At 43.3% G+C, this 20,626-nt stretch overlaps 2 protein-coding genes across 2 annotated transcripts in view; one reads left to right on the forward strand and one right to left on the reverse strand.

The window, feature by feature from the left end:
- ITPRIPL1 (ITPRIP like 1) overlaps positions 1 to 20,626 on the reverse strand; it is a 195,501-nt gene that overhangs the window by 36,268 nt on the left and 138,607 nt on the right. The gene's annotated exons all lie outside the window — the stretch shown is intronic.
- The window catches only part of SNRNP200 (small nuclear ribonucleoprotein U5 subunit 200), a 35,236-nt gene continuing 14,934 nt past the window's right edge, over positions 325 to 20,626 (forward strand). Inside the window, exons 1-26 of the mRNA XM_054997297.1 lie at positions 325 to 472; positions 1,327 to 1,490; positions 3,419 to 3,590; positions 3,790 to 3,982; positions 4,825 to 4,880; positions 5,376 to 5,474; positions 5,735 to 5,887; positions 6,278 to 6,377; positions 6,841 to 6,977; positions 7,578 to 7,661; positions 7,867 to 8,040; positions 9,202 to 9,339; positions 9,486 to 9,641; positions 10,658 to 10,828; positions 10,981 to 11,174; positions 11,791 to 11,914; positions 12,970 to 13,119; positions 13,224 to 13,334; positions 13,497 to 13,628; positions 14,409 to 14,597; positions 15,005 to 15,202; positions 17,251 to 17,403; positions 17,795 to 17,875; positions 18,584 to 18,667; positions 19,464 to 19,570; positions 20,491 to 20,609. Of these exons, the coding sequence (XP_054853272.1) occupies positions 428 to 472; positions 1,327 to 1,490; positions 3,419 to 3,590; positions 3,790 to 3,982; positions 4,825 to 4,880; positions 5,376 to 5,474; positions 5,735 to 5,887; positions 6,278 to 6,377; positions 6,841 to 6,977; positions 7,578 to 7,661; positions 7,867 to 8,040; positions 9,202 to 9,339; positions 9,486 to 9,641; positions 10,658 to 10,828; positions 10,981 to 11,174; positions 11,791 to 11,914; positions 12,970 to 13,119; positions 13,224 to 13,334; positions 13,497 to 13,628; positions 14,409 to 14,597; positions 15,005 to 15,202; positions 17,251 to 17,403; positions 17,795 to 17,875; positions 18,584 to 18,667; positions 19,464 to 19,570; positions 20,491 to 20,609 (3,484 nt within the window). The 5' untranslated portion in view covers positions 325 to 427. The remainder of the gene's footprint in view (positions 473 to 1,326; positions 1,491 to 3,418; positions 3,591 to 3,789; positions 3,983 to 4,824; positions 4,881 to 5,375; positions 5,475 to 5,734; positions 5,888 to 6,277; positions 6,378 to 6,840; positions 6,978 to 7,577; positions 7,662 to 7,866; positions 8,041 to 9,201; positions 9,340 to 9,485; positions 9,642 to 10,657; positions 10,829 to 10,980; positions 11,175 to 11,790; positions 11,915 to 12,969; positions 13,120 to 13,223; positions 13,335 to 13,496; positions 13,629 to 14,408; positions 14,598 to 15,004; positions 15,203 to 17,250; positions 17,404 to 17,794; positions 17,876 to 18,583; positions 18,668 to 19,463; positions 19,571 to 20,490; positions 20,610 to 20,626) is intronic.

Below are 20,626 nucleotides of genomic sequence, written 5' to 3' on the forward strand. Positions count from 1 at the left end.
TCGCACTCTCATTGAACAACCTGGGTTAATTTGACCCCTGAAGTGTCGCTAAACACGGCGCGAATCTCGCGACAGAAAGGCAAGTCCCAAAGTGACGCGCAGCCCCTCCTTCTCTAGTTCCACTTGAACGAGGCCGTATGAGGAGCTGCGTACAGATAGGGGAACCGCTCTAGCCCCAAGAGTCTATGACTTATCAGTCTTTCTTTGTAATTTGTCCCACCACCGCAGTTTTCTTGAAAACCGGAAGTGTCGGGACTATTGAGAGGAAGGAGTTGCGGATATGACCCGGAACGGGAACTAGTCGAGTGTTCCAAGTGCGTGTGGGGTTCGTTTTGTCTGCTCTGAGGGGCAACGAAAGAAGGCCGGGAGTGAAAGCGCTTGTCCTCCGGATTTTAAACGGAGTGGGGCGCAAGGCAACGGAGCAGCCATGGCGGATGTAACCGCCCGGAGCCTGCAGTACGAGTACAAGGCGGTGAGTGGCTCAAAGAAAAGGGTTGGAGGTTTGTGTGACATTCTTCTCCTCTAGAGGAAATGCGCACAACACAGCCTTGGTGCTCATCTGGGAATAGTGAACTGTTCTAAATAATCTGTGCAAAAAAGTGTATTGTTATTGGCGTTGTTATAATTTAGGTAAAGATAAAGGTAGCCCTTATTTAGCCCTTGTTTATAGTTTTCTTTTCTCACAAAGACTCTGGTGGATCGTCATTGTTAATAACAAACCTTAATAATATGGGTAATAGTAATATCTGAGCAGATATATTGGCATGATTGTGAACTTTGTTTGCCCCAATAATAGTAGTAATTGCCCAGAGGAGCAGTAGTTTTTGCTCTTTCGCTACAAAAACGAGAGTGGCTAACGACTCACAGAGATGCCCAGTGGTCAAGCCAGATGCAATGCAGATTTCGAATCTTTTTATGTCTATCAAAGGCAGTTTGTCAGTGTGTACAGACTTGGTTTGGATCAGGGCTGTAAGGAAGGGATGAGGGGATTTCCTATTTTTAAAAAACCTTTCCTGCTGTTAGCTCTTTAAAAAAGAAAAAGGATACTTAGAAGAATCCAAAGAAAGGTACTTTCTTTGTTATGCATGTGATTGTAGCTTTCTTCGTGTGGGTTTAATGCTGGAAGTGGGTGATGCTGTTTTTGATAGTGCAGGAAGTTTGTCCTTTTTCATCACTCCTGCTTTGTTTATTTCTCGTACCCAACAGGCTGGGAGATGATGGAATGCTGGCTAGTTTTCACAATTAAGAGTAAAGAATGTTTGTAAGATTCTGCTTTGTGGCCATTTCAAAAACATTCATCTTTCTCTTGTGCTGTGATTTTTCCAGAACTCTAACCTTGTGCTTCAAGCTGACCGCTCCCTAATCGACAGGACCCGGCGTGATGAGCCTACAGGGGAGGTTCTGTCCCTGGTTGGGAAGCTGGAAGGCACTCGTATGGGGGACAAGGCCCAGAGGACAAAACCACAGATGCAGGAGGAGAGACGAGCAAAGTGAGTCCCTGTGAAAGAAACTACAGCAGTAAAGAATATTGTATATGTACTTAGTCTGAGTGTTATGATAATCAGAGTATCTGAATTTCTGAGGCTGGACCCTGTTTTTGAATTCTATGTTATATTACACTTCTCACTGAAGTCTCTACATTGATTGACTGAGCTGGTCCATGGCCTGGAGTGCTGAAGTACAATTCAGCTTATTTGAGCGACTGGAGAGTTGACAGCTTGGTTGGAGTTGGACTATCACAGGGGGGCATGCTAAAGACTGGAGAATGATCCTGGAACATGAGGAACAGGGGAGGTATGGGGGCTGAAATGAGGGTGTAGGCTATGAAATGAGAGAGAAGAATCTGAAGGGGAGGGTAGCAAGAGAAAGAATCTTCAAAAAGAGTGTAGGAGGCAGGGAGGTGAAGCAAGAAGGGGCTAAATAAAAAGGAGAGATTGAAGAAACTGGAAAGGATAAACAGTGCAGCAAGGATGCACACAGCATTGCTGGAGTCAGTAGTCAAGAAACAAGATGGCTAAAAGGGGCACAGTAGTTAATGGTCTGAAAGGCAGGAAATTGAAAAAAACAATGGTAGTGGAGACAGGGTTGAAAAAAATGGAAGCTAAAGAGACTATATAGATGGGCAAAACTGTACATAGGGTTTAGAAACAGGAGTTTGCACTATTGGCTGATAGTTGTGGGGATGCAGCGGTGGCAGAAAAGTAAGCATGCTTTCCTGCCATCATCATCACAGAATAGGCACGATAATTTCAGACTCTGTGGCAAGAGAGAGGGCGTTCGGGGCAATTGTGTCCACAACCCAGATTATCTCCATGTTCCACTGATTTTACTGATGATAGATCAGTTGTGTCTTCAGGTATTTTAAGTAATAGTTGCATTCGCCTGCGGATAGTTATTGTTATCCTCTGCAAAGTGACTAAAGATATACAGAGATGTAAATGTGTTTGCTACATTGTGTGCTCAGTAACAATTGCATGTCTTTGTTATGTTTTTCTGTGGAATAAATAATTAAACGTATCTGCTGTTCATGATCTTGCCACATTTTTGAAGGTAGGGTGCCAAGGATTGTGAATAGCTGCTGTTCAGCAGTTGACTGCAACCCCTGATATCCCTGAAATAATCTCTTTTATACAGTAGAGAAACTAATGATGCTGTCAGTGCGTTAAAGAACAGGATGCCTTAATGTTTCTGTGGAATCCTAACCCATGCCATTTGTGAACTCCATTATTTTTTTATTTGTCTGCTTTTGATCTGGTTTGGTCCATGATCTTCCCTTGTATGTTGTTTGGCTGTCTCTGCTCCATGGTATGAGCAAAGCAGGTTACTGCAATTTCCCCTTCTCCTGGCTTTACTTCCCATCCATCTTCAAGTTTCCAGCCCTTGTCGCCTTTTTGTGGGATTCTTAGGGGTGAAGTAGGGGTGTAGTACCTTGACTGATTTGATTTATATTCTGCTCTCCCACAAGTGGGCTCAGGGCACATACAACCAAGTTAAAACTAGAATAAAATCATAAAAACAAACAAATTCAGTTCACTAAACATCACCCACAGTGGCAGCTACAATTTCTTGATCCAGCCAACACCACTCCACTGGGTGGAGGAGGTGATAGATTAACCAGTGGAATCTAGAGCAGGGGGTTGCATTGCCCCCTCCTCCCGCCCACAGGAGACCAGCCAGGAGGCTCATCCCTGCCCCAGCATCAACCATATACCTTTTGGTATAAGTAACTTACTTTACCTGTTAGTACCCCAGCATTGGTAAGAGTAGAACTTATTATTTGTAATTTGTATATTGTTTTACTGGAGAGGATGAATGTTGTCCTTGTTTTTCTGTTCTTAAGATTGTCCTTTTGACTATGTGCTGGTGAGGTATTCTGGTTTTTTTTCCTGATTGTCATATGGTCTTCCTCACTTTCTAGGAGGCGGAAACGTGATGAGGACAGACATGATATCAACAAGATGAAAGGTTACACTCTGCTTTCTGAGGGCATTGATGAGATGGTGGGAATTATCTACAAGCCCAAAACCAAGGAGACCCGGGAAACTTATGAAGTGTTACTGAGCTTCATTCAGGCAGCCCTTGGGGATCAGGTGAGAGGCAACCAGTTTGCGTTTCAGAGCTAAATGTGTCTTGATGAATGCCTGCCGTCTTTGTGCTGCACTGCTCCCCTTATTGGAAACGGTGCCCTGTCTTGCCTTGGTTTCACAACTGAGAAATAGGGATGCTTATCATGAAGTTCATGTGGGAGGCAGACAGCAAATCCATTAAGGTAACTCTTGATTTTCTCAGCCCCGAGACATTCTGTGTGGAGCTGCTGACGAGGTCCTGGCTGTCCTGAAGAATGAGAAGCTACGAGACAAAGAACGGAGAAAAGAAATTGACCTTCTTCTGGGACAGACAGATGATACCCGTTACCATGTGCTGGTGAACTTGGGCAAGAAAATTACAGACTACGGTGGAGACAAGGAGATCCAGAATATGGGTATGGTTCCTCACTGAGCCCCCTTTATATCTGCTTCAAACGTCATTATTTGTGTTCTGCATTCTGTGTAGACTAACAGAGATCAGTGGCCTCCTTTTTATTGGAGGCACGATTCACTACCCTTGACAACTCCTGTACCATGCTTTCTCACTTTAAAATTCTTCCTTGTAAGATGTTCTGTGAATTTTTTAGATGTTTGGAAGATAATACTCAGTTTTCCTTTGAATTGATCTTAAATGTACACTTTCACAATTAAAAATATATTTAATACCATAGAAGTTTGAGCTTTGTTGTGCTTTTGTGACCACTTCAGCCTGTAGTAATTGTGTGGAAAAACACAGTGTGTTAGAGCACCTGAGTTGCATGCAGAAGACCCAGATTTGATCACTAGCATCTCCAGGTAAAGGATATATAGGCTCTGCTTTGAGACCTTAGAGAGCCACTGCTATTTGGAATATACAGTATTGTGCGCAAAGAACCAGTGGCCTGATTCTATAAGACTGTGTCATATATCAATGCGTATGTTGTCTGGCAGCACTCCAGAATGGCTGCTGTGCACTGAATTCAGCTCACTGTGGGCCTCTATAATGTCCTTTAAATGTAGGCTAGGGTTGGCATGCAAAGTTGTTAGTTCTGCATGGCCAACTTGGCATATACAGGACACATCTGGGAGCCAACCTGTGCTGGCTTTTTGCCCTTGTGTGCTAAAATAATTATGGGGCTATTGCTTGCTTCCCAGCAGGGGCATCCTTCTCTTAAATAATGGACTCATTGTTCTTGGCTATGAGTTGTTTTATGGATCTGAAGCTGAGCTTCTTGGTTTTTGTTGCTGTCTTTTCTAGATGACAACATCGATGAGACCTATGGAGTGAATGTGCAGTTTGAGTCAGATGAAGAGGTAAGTAAGTGGCCAGACTCTTCTGATGTGGATAAGCCAGGAAATGGAGAAAACCTGTTCTTCCCACAGACATCTCTAAGAAAAATATCCTTGTTGTGTGTGAAGTCAGGCATTTAGAACTACACAGGCAATATCACTTCCATTCCTGCTTCTCTCTTGAGCTGGAAGTTTTTTCTTGATGCCTAGCACATTACTAGCAGCAGTAACAAGCCCAATTTCTTCCCCACCCAATCCCACTTTTTTTGTGGTTTGTCACTAATTACTAGACCGGCCCAGTGACCCCAGATCTTGCTTTTCTATCTTTGCTGAAGAGGAAGTGGAGATAGTAGAAGCTATAGTAAGTCTAGCCCTTGCCTCAAGTATGACTTACTCTCATTTCTGCTTGTTGAATCATTATCTTACTCTTCAGTCTGTTTGTCCATCTGTTACGGTGTTGGTATTGGAAATGTGTGATTGGAAAGAAGTACTAACTAGGGTGGTGTCTTGTTTCATCAGGAAGGGGATGAAGATGTCTATGGTGAAGTGCGGGATGAAGCATCTGATGATGACTTGGAAGGGGACGAGGCAGTTGTCCGTTGCACCCTTTCGGCCAATGTAAGTCATCCAGGGAAAACAGAGGGCATTTGCCAGCTATTAGGATGTTGGTTTGCAAGTGGTACTTTGTTCTGCAGTGATGTAGAGTAATAGCTTGGGGCTCTCCTATCACTGGTGCACATTAGGGTCACATAAACCAATATAGGGCAGTATACAGTCATGTGGAAGAAAATGCTAAGCAAATCTTTGACCATGTACAGTATTACTTAACAGCCTTACTGACAGAATTTGTGGAAACAGTGTGCTGTTGTTCCTCTTAGCTTGTGGCATCAGGTGAGCTGATGAGCTCCAAGAAGAAAGATCTTCACCCCCGGGACATTGATGCCTTCTGGCTGCAGCGGCAGTTGAGCCGTTTCTACGATGATGCCATTGTCTCCCAGAAAAAGGCTGATGAAGTCCTAGAAATCTTAAAGGTTTGCTGTTCCCCTTTATTCCTTTTGAGGTTAATATGTATGTGGGAAGTAAATATTGAAGTGGCTTCCTTCTCCCAAGGGAAGAACTTAAGCCTTTTCACTGTAACCCAGAATTGTTCTAGCCTTTTCAATGATGTGATTTGAATGGTGGGGATGACAAGGTGGATTTGTGTGAGAGAGAGAGTTTTCCATGCCCCTGGAAAAAATTATGGAGTTACTTCAAGTGATGGTTCCTTGGGTTCATTCTCTCATTAATGTGGCTTTTTAAATGTGTGTTTTCGGTTTTTTGGTTAACCATCTGATTGCATGCATTTCTATGTAAGTGGAAGTTACTAGATAAGGAGGAATGGTTCTCATTGGTCAGGTGAATTTGGTTCCCTCTTTCTCTAGACTGCCAGTGATGACCGAGAATGTGAAAACCAGCTGGTCCTGCTCCTGGGCTTTAACACATTTGACTTCATTAAAGTGTTGAGACAACACAGAATGATGAGTAAGTAAGACAACTAGAGTGGTCTAGTTGGTTAGAATGCTGGACTAGGATCAGGGAGACCCATGTTCAGATGTCTCTGCCACTGAAACTTGCTGGATGACGTTGTGCCAGTCACATGCTTTTAGCTTAACCTGTCTCACAGGGCTGTTGGGAGAATAAAATGGAGGTGGGCAGAACAGTGTATGCTCCTTTGGGTCCCCGTTGGGGAGAAAGGTAGGCGTATAAATTAAATAAGTTAATATCTGTTGTGGGCAGGGTAGCCTGTACTTCAGGCATTGTTGTGAATTAGCCTCTTCTGAATTCTAATCTTTTGCACCTTGCTCAGTAAAGTGGAGGGAACCATTCCTGTCTCTGGCTTGCAGGCTGCATATTTTGTTTGCCACCTTTGGGGAATATCCAGTAAGTTTTTGTTTGGCTCACTCCTCCAATGTGCTCCAGACACAGCTGTTTGCTTTCTCCACAGTCCTGTACTGTACCCTCCTGGCAAGTGCTCAGAGTGAAGCGGAGAAGGAGAGAATTATGGGAAAGATGGAGTCTGACCCTGAGTTGTCCAAGTTCCTGTATCAGCTGCATGAGACAGAAAAGGAAGATCTGATTCGGGTAAAGATTGAGGGTGGGATGGGGCGAAACCTGAGTAAAAATTCAGTTTGGCTGTCCAAAGCACCAAGGTAGGTTACAGTACATTCTTCTTAGTCTGATTGCTCAGTGTTGAGAGAGAAGGCTTAGCTTTCAGTGAAGCCAAGGTTTGTGTCTAAATCACTGATTAATTGGTGATTACTGGGATGGCTGAATGCAACCAGAAACTTGCCCAAAGCCCCTGTTTGAACATAATAGTTTTGTGTTTCAATTCAGCAGCTAGCATCTACTGAGTTGTGCTGGGTAATGGCAGGGAGGAATTCTGCTAAATCTAGCATGTAAAATATTTTGCATTTTTTCCCCTTTGCTACTGAAACAGAATGCACAATGAATACCATTTTTTTTCTGTAGTGTGTCTTGTAGTGGTGGGCCACGTGCATTGTAGCCGTGAAAACCCTTGGTAGAACAAAACCTTAACCCAACAATTTTTTAAAATAAAATTCAGAGGTGCCTCAAAATCATGAACACAGAAAGCTGAATAATATGTGCAGAATCTGATCTTTGCCAAGCTGCCTGAGGAGCTGAAACCAACAATTACTTGCAATTTTCTTTTAACTTCTTTAGGAGGAACGCTCTCGCAGAGAACGTGTCCGTCAGTCCCGCATGGACACTGACTTGGAAACCATGGATCTGGACCAAGGAGGGGAGGTATGTTGAGGAGGGGGGTGCTATGTGCTATGTGAGCAAGAGCAGCTGTGCAGAAAATTTTGCTTCTCAGGTTGCCTCCTAATAAGGAGGAAGAGTGAGTCCCTTAACCTCTTGCCAAACAAGCTACTTGGAGCAGTTTCTGTGCTGCTTTTTCTTTGGGTGTTTAGTTAAGTCTGAAGGGCTTGGTTTTCTTCTTCCATTTCAGGCATTGGCTCCTCGGCAAGTTTTGGATCTTGAGGACTTGGTATTTGCCCAAGGTAGTCACTTCATGGCCAACAAGCGATGCCAGCTGCCCGATGGCTCTTTCCGTAGACAGCGCAAAGGCTACGAGGAAGTTCATGTCCCTGCCCTGAAGCCGAAGCCTTTTGGTTCCGAGGAGGTTGATAATGTCTTTATTTCTTACCTGTAGAAATAGCTGTAGAAATAAGGCGCAGGGTTAGGGCCTTGGCAATGATCTCTACAATAGAGTGCTGCACAAAGCAGCAGCTTTGCTTGTACCTTCAGTATATATGAAGCCCACTTGGCTGGTGTTTCTTGGCTTGAACATCAATGAATTGCTTCCTGTCTCGTTACCTGGCCCCTCAAGCTGGGAGCAGGGTTTGCTGTGGCTGAACTGCTTGTCTGGTTTTCACTTCTTTGATGCTTGTACATCTGGGTAAGGAGATGCTAGAGCAAATGTGATTGTAAGGGTTTGAGTGTCAGACTAGGATCTGGGAGACCCAGGTTTGAATCCCCACTCAGTCATGGAAACTTGCTGGGTGAGCCTGATTAACTCCCAGGGTGGTTGTGATGATAATATGGAGGCAAGGAGAATAATGTAAGCCTCTCTGGGCCCCCATTGGAGAGAGGGATATGGTATAAGTGAATTAAATAAATCTCCCCACTTAATTTCTCTTTGGGAATGCTCAAAATGATGTATAATAGTACAAATGCTATGCTACTCCAGGAAAATTTCCAATTTCAAAACACCGGGTTAAATAAAAAGTTCTAGAGAAATCTCAAAATTGCATTGCCGTGGCTCTTATGGCTGGTGCTGACCAGTCAGTGAAATGCAATATGAAGTAGATATTTTGTAGCCTTGTACAGAATCAGACCATTGATTCATCTAGCTCCGTATTGTCTGCTCTTACTGGCAAAGACTTGCCAAGCAGAAAAAAGATCTTCCCGACACTTACTGCTTGATGAAATTCTTTAACTGGGAATGTCAAAAGATTAAACCTGCAACTTTCTCTATGCTAAGCATGGGATCTGGCATAGAGTTGTGATCCTTTCCAAATATATTAGGTTTGGGTCCTGGTCCCACTTCTAGAGACCATTCTGCTTGTTGCCTTGTTTTGTTTCACAGGTTCCCGCCCCCCCCCCCTTTCATCTTGCTCTTAATTCATCCACTGTTTGCTCCACTCTTCAGAAATGATTGATTTAAAGCCCTTCTATTTTGGCTTCAAATTCTGTGTTTCATAGGCTTGTATCTGATTTGCTTGAATAAAGAATATGTTGGATAAAGCCGCTTTCTCCACCTAATTATGTTTTTCCTTTGCAGCAACTGGTTCCTGTGGAGAAACTCCCCAAATACGCCCAGGCTGGATTTGAAGGTTTCAAAACACTGAATCGGATTCAGAGCAAACTGTATCGTGCGGCACTCGAGACAGACATGAACCTGCTTCTGTGTGCACCCACAGTAAGTGTCCTGCAGTATCAAAACAAGTGGATCTGTCTGTAACTCCAGCCGATTCCTGTTCTGAACATGCCATTTTTAGCCTTGCTTAATAAGGAAGGAGGTGTCTTTCTGGTGTCAAATTATAGTCTTAATCCTCCATTTTCCAGGGTGCTGGGAAAACTAACGTGGCCTTGATGTGTATGTTGCGTGAGATAGGCAAGCATATCAACCTGGATGGGACCATCAACGTGGACGACTTCAAAATTATCTACATTGCACCAATGAGGTCCTTAGTACAGGAAATGGTGGGCAGTTTTGGAAAGGTAAGAAGGGAGTTTGTCTTGTATGAGACCTGCAGTGGGTGTAAGCACATGGAGAACTGTGGCATCATTTCCTGAAAGTACCTGCTAATAATACGTCTGCTGGCATTATTTATCAACTTTTTATAAATGGCTTAGAAGTCTGTTAAGTACTGAGCAAAGAATAAATGGGAAGTGGCTTGTAATCTGGCACAGCAGTGAAGAGGGGTGGGAAGAGGGAGAACAAACAATAAGATCACTGTAGCAGTGTCAGGTGAAATGGCTGTGGTCTATTTGGGACAGAGGAACCTGGAGTGGACGCCCAAACTAAGCTGATGGAAAGCGCCTTGCTGGATCTCTCATGCTCTGAGGGCTTCACTGGAGGGAATGGCTACTGATGTAGCTTGTTGTGAGGGAGGGGAGCTAAATGGGAGTTCATCCCAACTAGGCTGCTGAAATGGGTTTGGTTGTGTTCCCCTTCCGGCAGCTGCTAGTTATCCTGAAGGCTTGTCCCATTTTCAGGTATTTGTGAAGTCTCATTCGTGAGCCAGATTCTCCTTTACGCTGCCTGCTTTACCCTTCCTTCAAGGAGCATAGCTCAAGATGCATGGTTCTCCACCCCACACTGCCCATCTTATTCTCATTACTACCTGTGTGAGATGGGTTCAGAGAAAATAACTGTCTCAAGGGCACCCAGTGAGCTTCAGGGGTCTCTGCTGAATTGAAACCTAGCACTTAGCTGTGCTATGGTGGTATTTCTTTCTCCACTGAAATAAAACTAGATCGCCCTAAAGTTACCAGCTACCCATTGCTAGATGTGCTCCTAATAAGGGCAGAGGTAATGAGGTGGCAAGGTTCTGTGGTTTGAATCTCTTCTGCCACAAACTCGTGTGTGTGTGTGGGTGTTTAGGCAAGCAACTCTTTCAGAGGCCCTCCTCTCCCAGTATCCTAGTATTGCCATACAGGATTACAATGAGGCAAGACTGTGTATGTGATGAAATGCTTTGAAACTAATAATTTAATTCTGATCTTGTTTGTAGCGTTTAGCCACCTATGGCATCACTGTGGCTGAATTAACTGGAGACCATCAGTTGTGCAAGGAAGAAATAAATGCCACACAGATCATTGTCTGCACTCCAGAGAAATGGGACATCATCACTCGCAAGGGAGGAGAGCGCACCTATACTCAGCTGGTCCGCCTTATTATCTTGGTAAGTTGCCCTAGAAGTGTCTGGCAGGGCCCAAAGGGTCCATGGATTGCAACACAACTGCACCCTTTTGAGGGTGTTGTAAAACGCACACAGCCGTCTCTAGCTTCTTTGATGCATTCTGCAATGTGCTTTGCCTTCTTTCATTTCTCCAGGATGAGATCCACCTTCTTCATGATGATCGGGGCCCTGTTCTGGAGGCCTTGGTGGCCAGAACCATCCGTAACATTGAGATGACCCAAGAAGATGTGAGGCTGATTGGGCTGAGCGCCACACTCCCAAACTACGAGGATGTGGCTACATTCCTGAGAGTGGAGCCTGCCAAAGGCTTGTTCTACTTTGACAACAGGTGCAGTGGGCGCATTTTGAGAGGGATGTTTGGACAGGGGTCACTTTTAGAGCCAGTCATAAACTGAGGACTTTAGACTTTAGGGAATGATATTGTCATCAGGCAATTATTTTGATCCTCAGTTGTATCTGAAACTTTTGAGTAGAAATGGTACTTGTAGTTGTGCTATTGCATGGATATACACTTGGAAACTAGCTTTCTGCCATGTATATGGAGAAATGGGTGATACTTAAAGAATTTGTGAAGCAGTCAGCCGAGAGTGCAGATGCCACAGAGGCAAGTTGGAAAGAGTTCAGACTCTCTCCTCTGGTATTATGAAGCCTATCTTGGGTACCTTTATGTGTCTTCACTCCTTGTCTCTATGATCATAAGAAATGTGCCCCCCTTTTTGAAATGTAAATGGAATTCTATGTGCATCATCTATCTGTTTCTGTTTGGATCTATGTTTTTCTGAGGTGCACACTTGTTTCCTGAAAAGGAGACAGAAGTACTTCTATTATCCCTCTCTGTAACATCTGAGACAGTGATTGTCTTCTATAGAACTCTCTGTGTGGCCTTAACCTCATGCAGTTTCTGCCTCCCCCCTCCTTTAAAAAAAATTTTTTTTTTTTTGCAGCTTCCGTCCAGTGCCTCTGGAACAGACATATGTGGGGATCACTGAGAAGAAAGCCATCAAGCGCTTCCAGATCATGAATGAAATTGTGTATGAAAAAATAATGGAGCATGCTGGGAAAAATCAGGTGAGATGGGGCTCTGCTGCTTTTTAAGTTCTCTGCGTCTCCTTCTAAGAGTTTGGATCTGCTGGTGTGTCTCCCCTCCTACCCAAGGTGCATTCATTTCATTGAGGACAGTTAAGCTGCAAGTGACCCAGTGAAGTTCATGGTCAAGTAGGTCTCCATAGTCCAAGTCCAGTACCCTGTTCACTATGTCTTACAGACTCCCTTTTTAGGGACACCTAGTTTTTTTTTAACCGGGGGATTGGTCCCAATGTTGTACTGTTTTCCATATTGTAATTTTGGTTCTGGATGCACTTCTTCCAAATAGATAAGGAAGTGTATCTGAGCATTCTCTAGCCACTTCAGGTGTTGAAAAAATTTCAGTAATCCTACATGAACATTGCTTTATCTCAGTCATTTCCAGGCATCTCTTGATTTTTTTTCAGCTAAAGAGTATGATGCCATGCATCTTCTCAGGAGTAGGTTGCATGTGAGACTCTTGCATAAATAAGTAAATTATTGATAATAGATCCCTTGTAGTTATAACCACAGTGAAGTCTCTTTAGGAATTTGAGAGGGCAAGCAAGAACACTTTCACATCAGATACTCTTCAATATATGAAGGTGCTTGAGGCTGTCTGGTGTATTTGAAAGTAGATATTGTTGAGGGAAGGTGAGTAGAATTTTCAGGGAAAAGGATGAAACAAAGATATTTAGTTGAATTTGCATAACATGCACCCCACAAAATCCAGCTTTTCTTTGTGCAGAATTTTAACTAAGAATCTACTTGGTCCAATTTGCCCATGCTTCAGCCTGTAGCTTCTATTCACTAGAGTTCCTCTGTGCTTTAGGACATTAATTGACTTCCTGGTTTCTGGCAGATGCTGTTCCAGTTTTCCTTCTCATTTTGAGTCCTTTCAGTACCTCTTTATCCATTCAAATCTCTTCAAGGATTTCTTATGCACACCATTCTCTCATCAAATCAAAGCTAGATCCCCACAGCCTTTGAGCAGAAGTATTGCATAAGCATAGTCAACATGGGCCCCTGATTAACAGTTGTGTTGTCATGTCTCAAACCAGGTGCTGGTGTTCGTCCATTCCAGGAAGGAGACAGGGAAAACTGCCCGAGCCATCAGGGACATGTGCCTGGAGAAAGATACCCTGGGCCTCTTTCTACGAGAAGGTTCTGCATCCACTGAAGTCCTCAGAACTGAAGCTGAGCAGTGCAAGGTATGCAGTGAACATCTCCTGGATTTTCTCTACTCGACTGCGAGTGCACTAGGAAGAATGCTCTCCTTAGCCATGTGACAGCAGTGTCGCTTCCTCCTTTGCAGAATTTGGAGCTTAAAGACCTGTTGCCCTATGGCTTTGCCATTCACCATGCTGGGATGACCAGGGTGGACCGAACATTGGTGGAAGACTTGTTTGCAGACAAGCATATTCAGGTAGGTCCAGAGTTTTCTTTGTCAACATTTGTTTTTCTTGCCAGTCCTAGTTTCTTTCTGTAAGTCATAAAGTTCCAGCAGCAAGTAAATGTTAACTGTTGTTCTTTCCTTCTGGGTTGACGACTGAAATCTTTGAAGTGTTTCAAAACTATTTTCTTGTAGGTTCTGGTCTCTACTGCAACCTTGGCCTGGGGTGTTAACCTCCCTGCTCATACCGTCATCATCAAAGGGACGCAGGTGTACAGCCCGGAGAAAGGCCGCTGGACTGAACTGGGCGCCCTAGATATTTTGCAGGTAACCTCTTCTTGGCATTTGCACTCCTGAGAGATTTGAGCACACTTTCTCTCCATCCCTTTGGACTCAAATTGCAAGCCTTTCTCAAATTCTCAGCTTCACACATTGACAACCTACGATAGAAGTTTTTATCCTGCTTTTCCACGTTTTTATCCTACTTGGCTACATAAATACGTGGAATGGTTAACAAAGAATAGCAAAACTCAAAAACAGCCTGTTTGTACCCAGCATTTAGAACAAAGAGCAAAGGAGTGCACATTCTCCCAATTTTCCTCTCTGCCAAATGCCTTTCTGTTACAGCTGATATTGCTGAGCCTGTAATAGTGATTAGCACTTATGTAGTACATTAGAAGTAAGCAGAGAGCTTCATATAAGTTCTCAGTAATTCTTACAATGACCCTGGGGGAAAGGCCAGTATCATCCCTGTAGTGCAGACGGGGAACTGAGAAAACAGTGGCTTGGCCAAGACCACCCAGCAAGCATGTGGCTTAGGTTTGTAGTTACTTATGCTATTTTTAACGTTTTCACTTCAGAAGGAAATTTTTATCCCACTTTTTAATTAAAAACTCATAAAGCAGCTTGCGGAGGCTGAAATACAGTAATGTGACATTAGTTCAAGTTAGTAAGGAGAGTTCTTCTCCCATAAGAAACTAATAAGATATTCTGAAGAGACCAGAATATCTTTAGCCTTCAGATGCTCAGTATTGATGACTTCCTTGTTAGGTATGCTGAAAGTCCTGCTCTTGAACCTCCGTTTTGCATCTCTGGCTTGTTTATTAGATGCTGGGTCGTGCCGGGAGACCTCAGTACGATACCAAGGGTGAGGGGATCCTGATCACTTCCCATGGAGAACTACAGTATTACCTCTCACTACTCAACCAGCAACTTCCCATTGAAAGCCAGATGGTGGCCAAGCTCCCAGACATGTTGAATGCAGAGATTGTGCTGGGCAATGTCCAGAATGCAAAGGTGAGGGGGGGAGATCCTTTCAAAAGTCTTCTGTAACATTTCAGCAGCAAAATGTTCTTGCAGGCAGCTGCTCTTTGGAGCTGTTTACATCTTAGAAACAAAGGAGGAAAGAAAGGATGTTCAGATAAGCGTCAGAGCAGGTCAGAAGAGACATCTGGTCACACTACAGAGCATATTGTAGAATGCTCAGGACCTTCTGTTGTAACATGCAAATACCAAATTTAGTACTAGATACAGAGTTGAGCATGTATGGGCTATGTCAGGCAAAATTTCAGGAGCCAGAAGGTGGTGTTCGCTCTTTGCATTGTGCATCCTAGCCTTTTTCCCTGTCTGGAACTAATATCTTGTAGTGTTAAAAGGAGGTTAGAGGATGCTGGCATTGATACTGTATTTATTGGGGGATGCAGGATGCTGTAAACTGGCTGGGCTACACTTACCTGTACATCCGAATGCTGCGTTCTCCAACCCTGTATGGGATATCCCATGATGACCTGAAAGGAGACCCCTTGTTGGATCAGCGGCGGCTCGACTTGGTGCACACTGCAGCACTGATGCTAGACAAGAACAACTTAGTCAAATATGACAAGAAGACAGGGAATTTCCAGGTGAGTGGATGCTGTCTGGACAGTCGATGAGAGAAGTCCAGACTCTGGTTTTCCAGGATGCACTGAAGTGGGGACAATGAGCAGAAATCTCACAAGCAGAAGGAGGAGACCTAAGATACAACCTTGTATCTTGAAGCATAAGTGGTTGGAGGATGAATGGGAGGTTTACTGGGTTTCAGAGAGACTGGATAAGAAGAGGACATGAGGGTTTTTTAAAAAAAAAATAAACATTTAGTTCTCAAACATGCTCTACTCTAGGTAGGTATGTTTATATAGATCAGCAAAGAGCTTCCAAAGTAGGTCATGCAGACAAGATACTGATCTTTTCCCTGTGCTGTGCAAAGTGGAGAATTGGGGAGAGATGTGATCAAAACTATCAGCTGTTGGGGAACAGAACAAAAACAATCTCTCCTTGGATGCTCATCTTGGTACTGTGAATGTGTTCCTTAATTATTTCCTTCCCTGACTAGGAAGGGAAAGATAACAGAGGGCTGGTATCTCCCAAAATATCTTAAAATAAAGTATCTCTCAAAGTACCTTAAAATGAAAGGAAGAGAATTGACTGCTTCACTGGGCAAACACTTTTGGGATAGGCTTGAAGAAACCACACATCCCAAAGGGACATGGAGGAGGAGTTCTTAATGCGTTTTCTGCACTCTGTCTTGAAACTCGTAACAATGGAGGTACTCATCTGTAAATAATGCTGAAGTGTCAGCTTTTAATGTGGCTGAAAGTTTAATCCTGGCTGGTGGAGTCAGAAGAAACTTGCAATGTTCACACCCAGCCAGGATATATTCCTCCGAGCTAGCAAAGGCAATGGGCTGTATCAGGTGAACTGCCAGTGCGTTACTTTTGGTCCACATGGGTCCTGTGATTCCTGGCAGTCAAAAGAGACTTTTGGGTGAAGGGAAACGTGGTGGTGGTGGGGAATCTGCATCAGCCAGGCCTTTCTGCTGGCTGTTGGCTAGATACAACACAATATTGTTTACGGTCTTTCCCTTGTAAATGCCAGATGCTGCAGGCAAACAAAAGATGGAGGGCCTTTACTGCCGCTCCCTGCTTACGGGCTTCCAGAGGTACACAAAAGATTGGACTAGATGATTCTTGATCTAAACCAGTCAGGCTATTTTTTCCCTTTGTCTTTGGGCAGTGTTTTTAAAAGTGGCATACAGCTTGCAGACCTTTTTAGACGTGTATTATGTAACCTATTTCAAGTAGAAATAGTGTTATTTGGACATGAGTTATTTCAAAGCTGATGCAGTATATGATATGCAACTTCCTGGAATCTTGCTTTCATTTTTAAAATTTCAGTTCCTGTTACAGGCTTTGGAAGGAAAAAAAGGGCAAATACAAAGGGTTAAGTAACTAGCCAAATCATAACAAAGTTATGTAACAAAATTAAGTAACAAAGCCAATCATGCTCTAAAGCTATTTGTCTGGCTTTTTTAAGAGGTTAAAAAAATTAGTTTGGACATTTAGCAGTATCAAGAGGCCGGAAGATGCACTAGACAAGCTTGGCCAGTTCCTATTAATTTTAATTATGGGGAATTACAATTTGCAGGTTCTGTCCTGGGTGCTGAAAGTCTCATGTTCCAAATCAGTATATTGCATTGTTTTCTGACTAGGGTTCTGCGGAACCCTGTAGTTCCACAAGATATTACGGAATAAAAATTTCAAAATGCCATGAAAAATTCCAAATATCCCTCAAAATATCACAATTAAGGTTATATTCTCTCTCACTCTCTTGCATGTGTACACTCACACTCCCAACCCATCCATGAGCTCTTTACAATGAATATTCTTGACGTTTCTGGTCTGTAAATATTTTCATAAGTAGAGATTCCTCAGGATTTGAAAAATTAATTTAGGGGCTCCTCCATGGAAAAAAGGTTAAGAATCATTGCTGTCTTGCCTACGTAGAATTATCTGTAGGATAATGTGGGCATTATCTGTAGGAAATACAGGATCCTGGTGCCTTTGCTTGATTTGTTTTTCCCTCTTCCTTATTTAGCCTAACAAGGCTCTGTCCTTCCTCTGTCCTTCCTCAGGTGACTGAGCTGGGCCGTATTGCCAGCCACTACTACATCACCAATGAGACTGTTCAAACCTACAACCAGCTGCTCAAGCCCACCTTGAGTGAGATCGAGCTCTTCCGGGTTTTCTCATTGTCCTCTGAGTTTAAGAACATCACTGTTAGAGAGGTATGAATCCAGAGACTTCGTTAAGCACATTTGTGTTTCTTGTGGACTTCGCTTCTTGGCTTGTGTGTAGTGGGAGAAGCATCCGTCTCATACTAACAGACACACAGCATTTTAAACAGGAGGGTTCACATGTGATCGGCCAGGCTCTGTTAGCCAGGAAACAATGTTGTGTCTTTTAAAATGTCATAATTTCCATACCTGTCTCAAACTTTAAGTGACTGAATCATATTTGAATGTATGGAACTAACAGTATAGGTGCTGTTAATCTTGCTAAGCTCGCTGGAAGAATTTTTCTACCCAGCCAGCTGCTGCTGTTACATTTCCTTACTACTGGGCTATTGAGAGGGATGTCACTATTGGATTTCTCTCCTAATTATTTTATTGTTTGCAGGAAGAGAAGCTGGAACTGCAGAAGCTTCTTGAACGCGTTCCAATCCCTGTGAAAGAGAGCATTGAGGAGCCCAGTGCTAAGGTAGTCCTCCTTTGCTAGGAGGAAGCTAGTCTCTAAAACTAGGGTGGTTCTATAGATTTCTCAGTTCTTCCCTATGCACTGAACTCTGCATACTAAGCAAGTTACCACATCAGGGAAAAGGTTCTAGTTTCACCTTCTTTCAGGTGATGTGCTGAATTGGAATGTGCAGGGAGTCATTAGTGTGGAGCAGAGCACCTATTTGCAATACAAAGTGGTGCCATACTAACTGAGCGAGTGCCCGGTAATTATTTTGGATGTGTAGCCTAAGGTGGAGGCAGTGTTAAATGGTCAGACAGGGGTATTGGTTTCAGTGCATGTAGAACTCTTCGCTTTCTCTGTTGTTTGTGCCATGCAATCTGCACTGTGTGGGCTTAGCTTTGTTTCTCGTCATTTATTTGTGAGCATAGTTTTAAAAGCTGTGGGCTGCCAGCCTCTTGAGAATAAAATGATATTACTGTTACATCCTACGACTTAGGCCAGATGGAGTCTTGGAAATCAGATAATGTGTTTTAAAAATAAATAGATCAAATCCAGAATGGTGCTAGGCAGCAGTTGTGTGCATTCCTCCTCTGAGTAATCTGTCATAGGGTTCAGTGGTTGTGTGCAAATATTATTCTGCGGCATAACTGATTTTCTCCTTCAGACTCAGACTCAATAGAGGGGCAGTTGTTTTGGAGGATGTTTATTTCTTCTCTCTCCTCCCTTCAGATCAATGTGCTCCTCCAGGCTTTCATCTCTCAGCTGAAGCTGGAAGGATTTGCCCTCATGGCAGACATGGTGTATGTCACTCAAGTGAGTAACAGAGAATGTGTGGCCAGTTTTTGTTTTATGCTTCAGTATTCTCTATGAAAAGTTTCCTTATATCTGATACTCATGAAATCTCAGGAACAATAAATGGTTTTCCTCTTTAAGGTACCACAAAGCTTTTTGTTGCATTCATACATTTGTATGAGAGTTTGGACGCATGTTACATTTACTGCATAAAATATAGCCATGTATTTTTTTAAAAGAAACTGGCCATGATTGTTAGGATTCTGAAATTCCCATAGAGATAGGTGGATAAGTTGGTAATGAGAGGGACCTGATAAAGTGCAGGATGGATTTCAAAGAAGCTTTTAAGTTTTTTTAAAATTTATTTGTTAATGGCATTTCTATGCTGCTTCTCTTCTGAGGGTTCTAAAGTGGCTTTCAGAAGTGTCCAGGACCAATTAAAAATAAAATTCTTTAAAAACCAGTTCACCAAAACAAATTCATCTTTGGCAGGTCCTTCTTCACTCTGCTGGCTATCATAGGCCTCTGTGCAGTGAGCCACAGGCCAAGAGCCCTTTGCTTCTTGCCATTTGGCTCATACCTCTGATTACACTCAGCACTTGTACCTGCAAGCAGGAAGGAGACAAAAACATAGCAGAGCTGTTGTGCAGCTGGCAGGATGCTGAAGTAGCCAGGGTGCTTAGGAGTGGTGCTGGAGAAAAGTTTGCTTTGCCATGTTAGAAATAATTAAAAGCTACCTAAGAGATTCTGAACACCTCCAATCAGATTTCTTCCTCTGATGCTTGAACCTGACCTCTTTCTTTTATGCCTCATGTAGTCTGCTGGGCGACTGATGCGTGCCATCTTTGAGATTGTCCTCAACCGTGGCTGGGCACAGCTCACCGACAAGACTTTGAACCTCTGCAAGATGATTGACAAGAGAATGTAAGTGATGGTTCCTAGAAGTCCTCTTAATTTTTAAAAAGCAGACTCTGTCTAGTGAGGAGTCTAGCATATCATGAAATCTCATTCCATGCATGTTTACTTGGAAGTAAATCCTGCTAAGTTCTAGGGGCATTACTCCTGAACAATGTGCACAGGATTGTACATATAAGAGGCTTCATTGACTGATGTGACAGCAGTCTAGTATGTCCAGTGAATAATGAGCCCTGGAGAAATTATGCACCGAACTCTTCTGGTATAGGACTACAGGATTCTGTAATCTTATGCCAGATACCACATCAACTGTATCTTCAGACCCCTTTTCCCCTGGGTCATACAGAGACTGTAGTGGGAACTCTGGGTAGAGGATCACATGGGAGTCAGATATAATAAATCAAACAAGTTTATTCAGATGGTAAACATAATTTCATTCCACTTCAGCCTACTAGATGGCAGTTTTCATTGTTTTTATCCATCTGGAAACTGAACTTAAACCTTGCCTGTTAGAAACAATCACTAAAGTCCATAGTGGACTTCTTGCCTAGCCCAGGATATCTCCTATCCCTTCTCCCTCCCTACCATTGTTTGTTGGCTGTTGACAGTTAAACATTCCGCTTCAGAGTTTCAGTCACCTTTTGGATCTGATCGGTCTGCTCTGATCATAGAAAACAGAGGGTACAACTCTCTCCTCGGTCTTGGTCACGTGCATTCTAGAATGTCAAGAAACTATTAGTGTAACTGATTCTGGTAGCAGAATTGCCTCTCATTCTCTGCCCCCACCCCTGCAGCCAATACCTTAAGAGGGTTTCTATTCCTGTTCAAAGAAGAGCTTGGCTCAGAAGAGAAAAACTCCCAGTGGAGTTATCTACTACCTGATGACCATGGCTGAGGCTCAACTTTGACAGCGAGTCTTTCCCTTGCAGGTGGCAGTCTATGTGCCCCCTTCGTCAGTTCAAGAAACTTCCAGAGGAGGTGGTGAAGAAGATCGAGAAAAAGAATTTCCCATTTGAACGGCTCTATGATCTGAATCACAATGAAATTGGTTAGTGTTTGGGGGGG

Source organism: Eublepharis macularius, chromosome 14 (genome assembly GCF_028583425.1).
Source record: "Eublepharis macularius isolate TG4126 chromosome 14, MPM_Emac_v1.0, whole genome shotgun sequence".
In the NCBI taxonomy this organism is placed as follows: domain Eukaryota; kingdom Metazoa; phylum Chordata; class Lepidosauria; order Squamata; family Eublepharidae; genus Eublepharis; species Eublepharis macularius.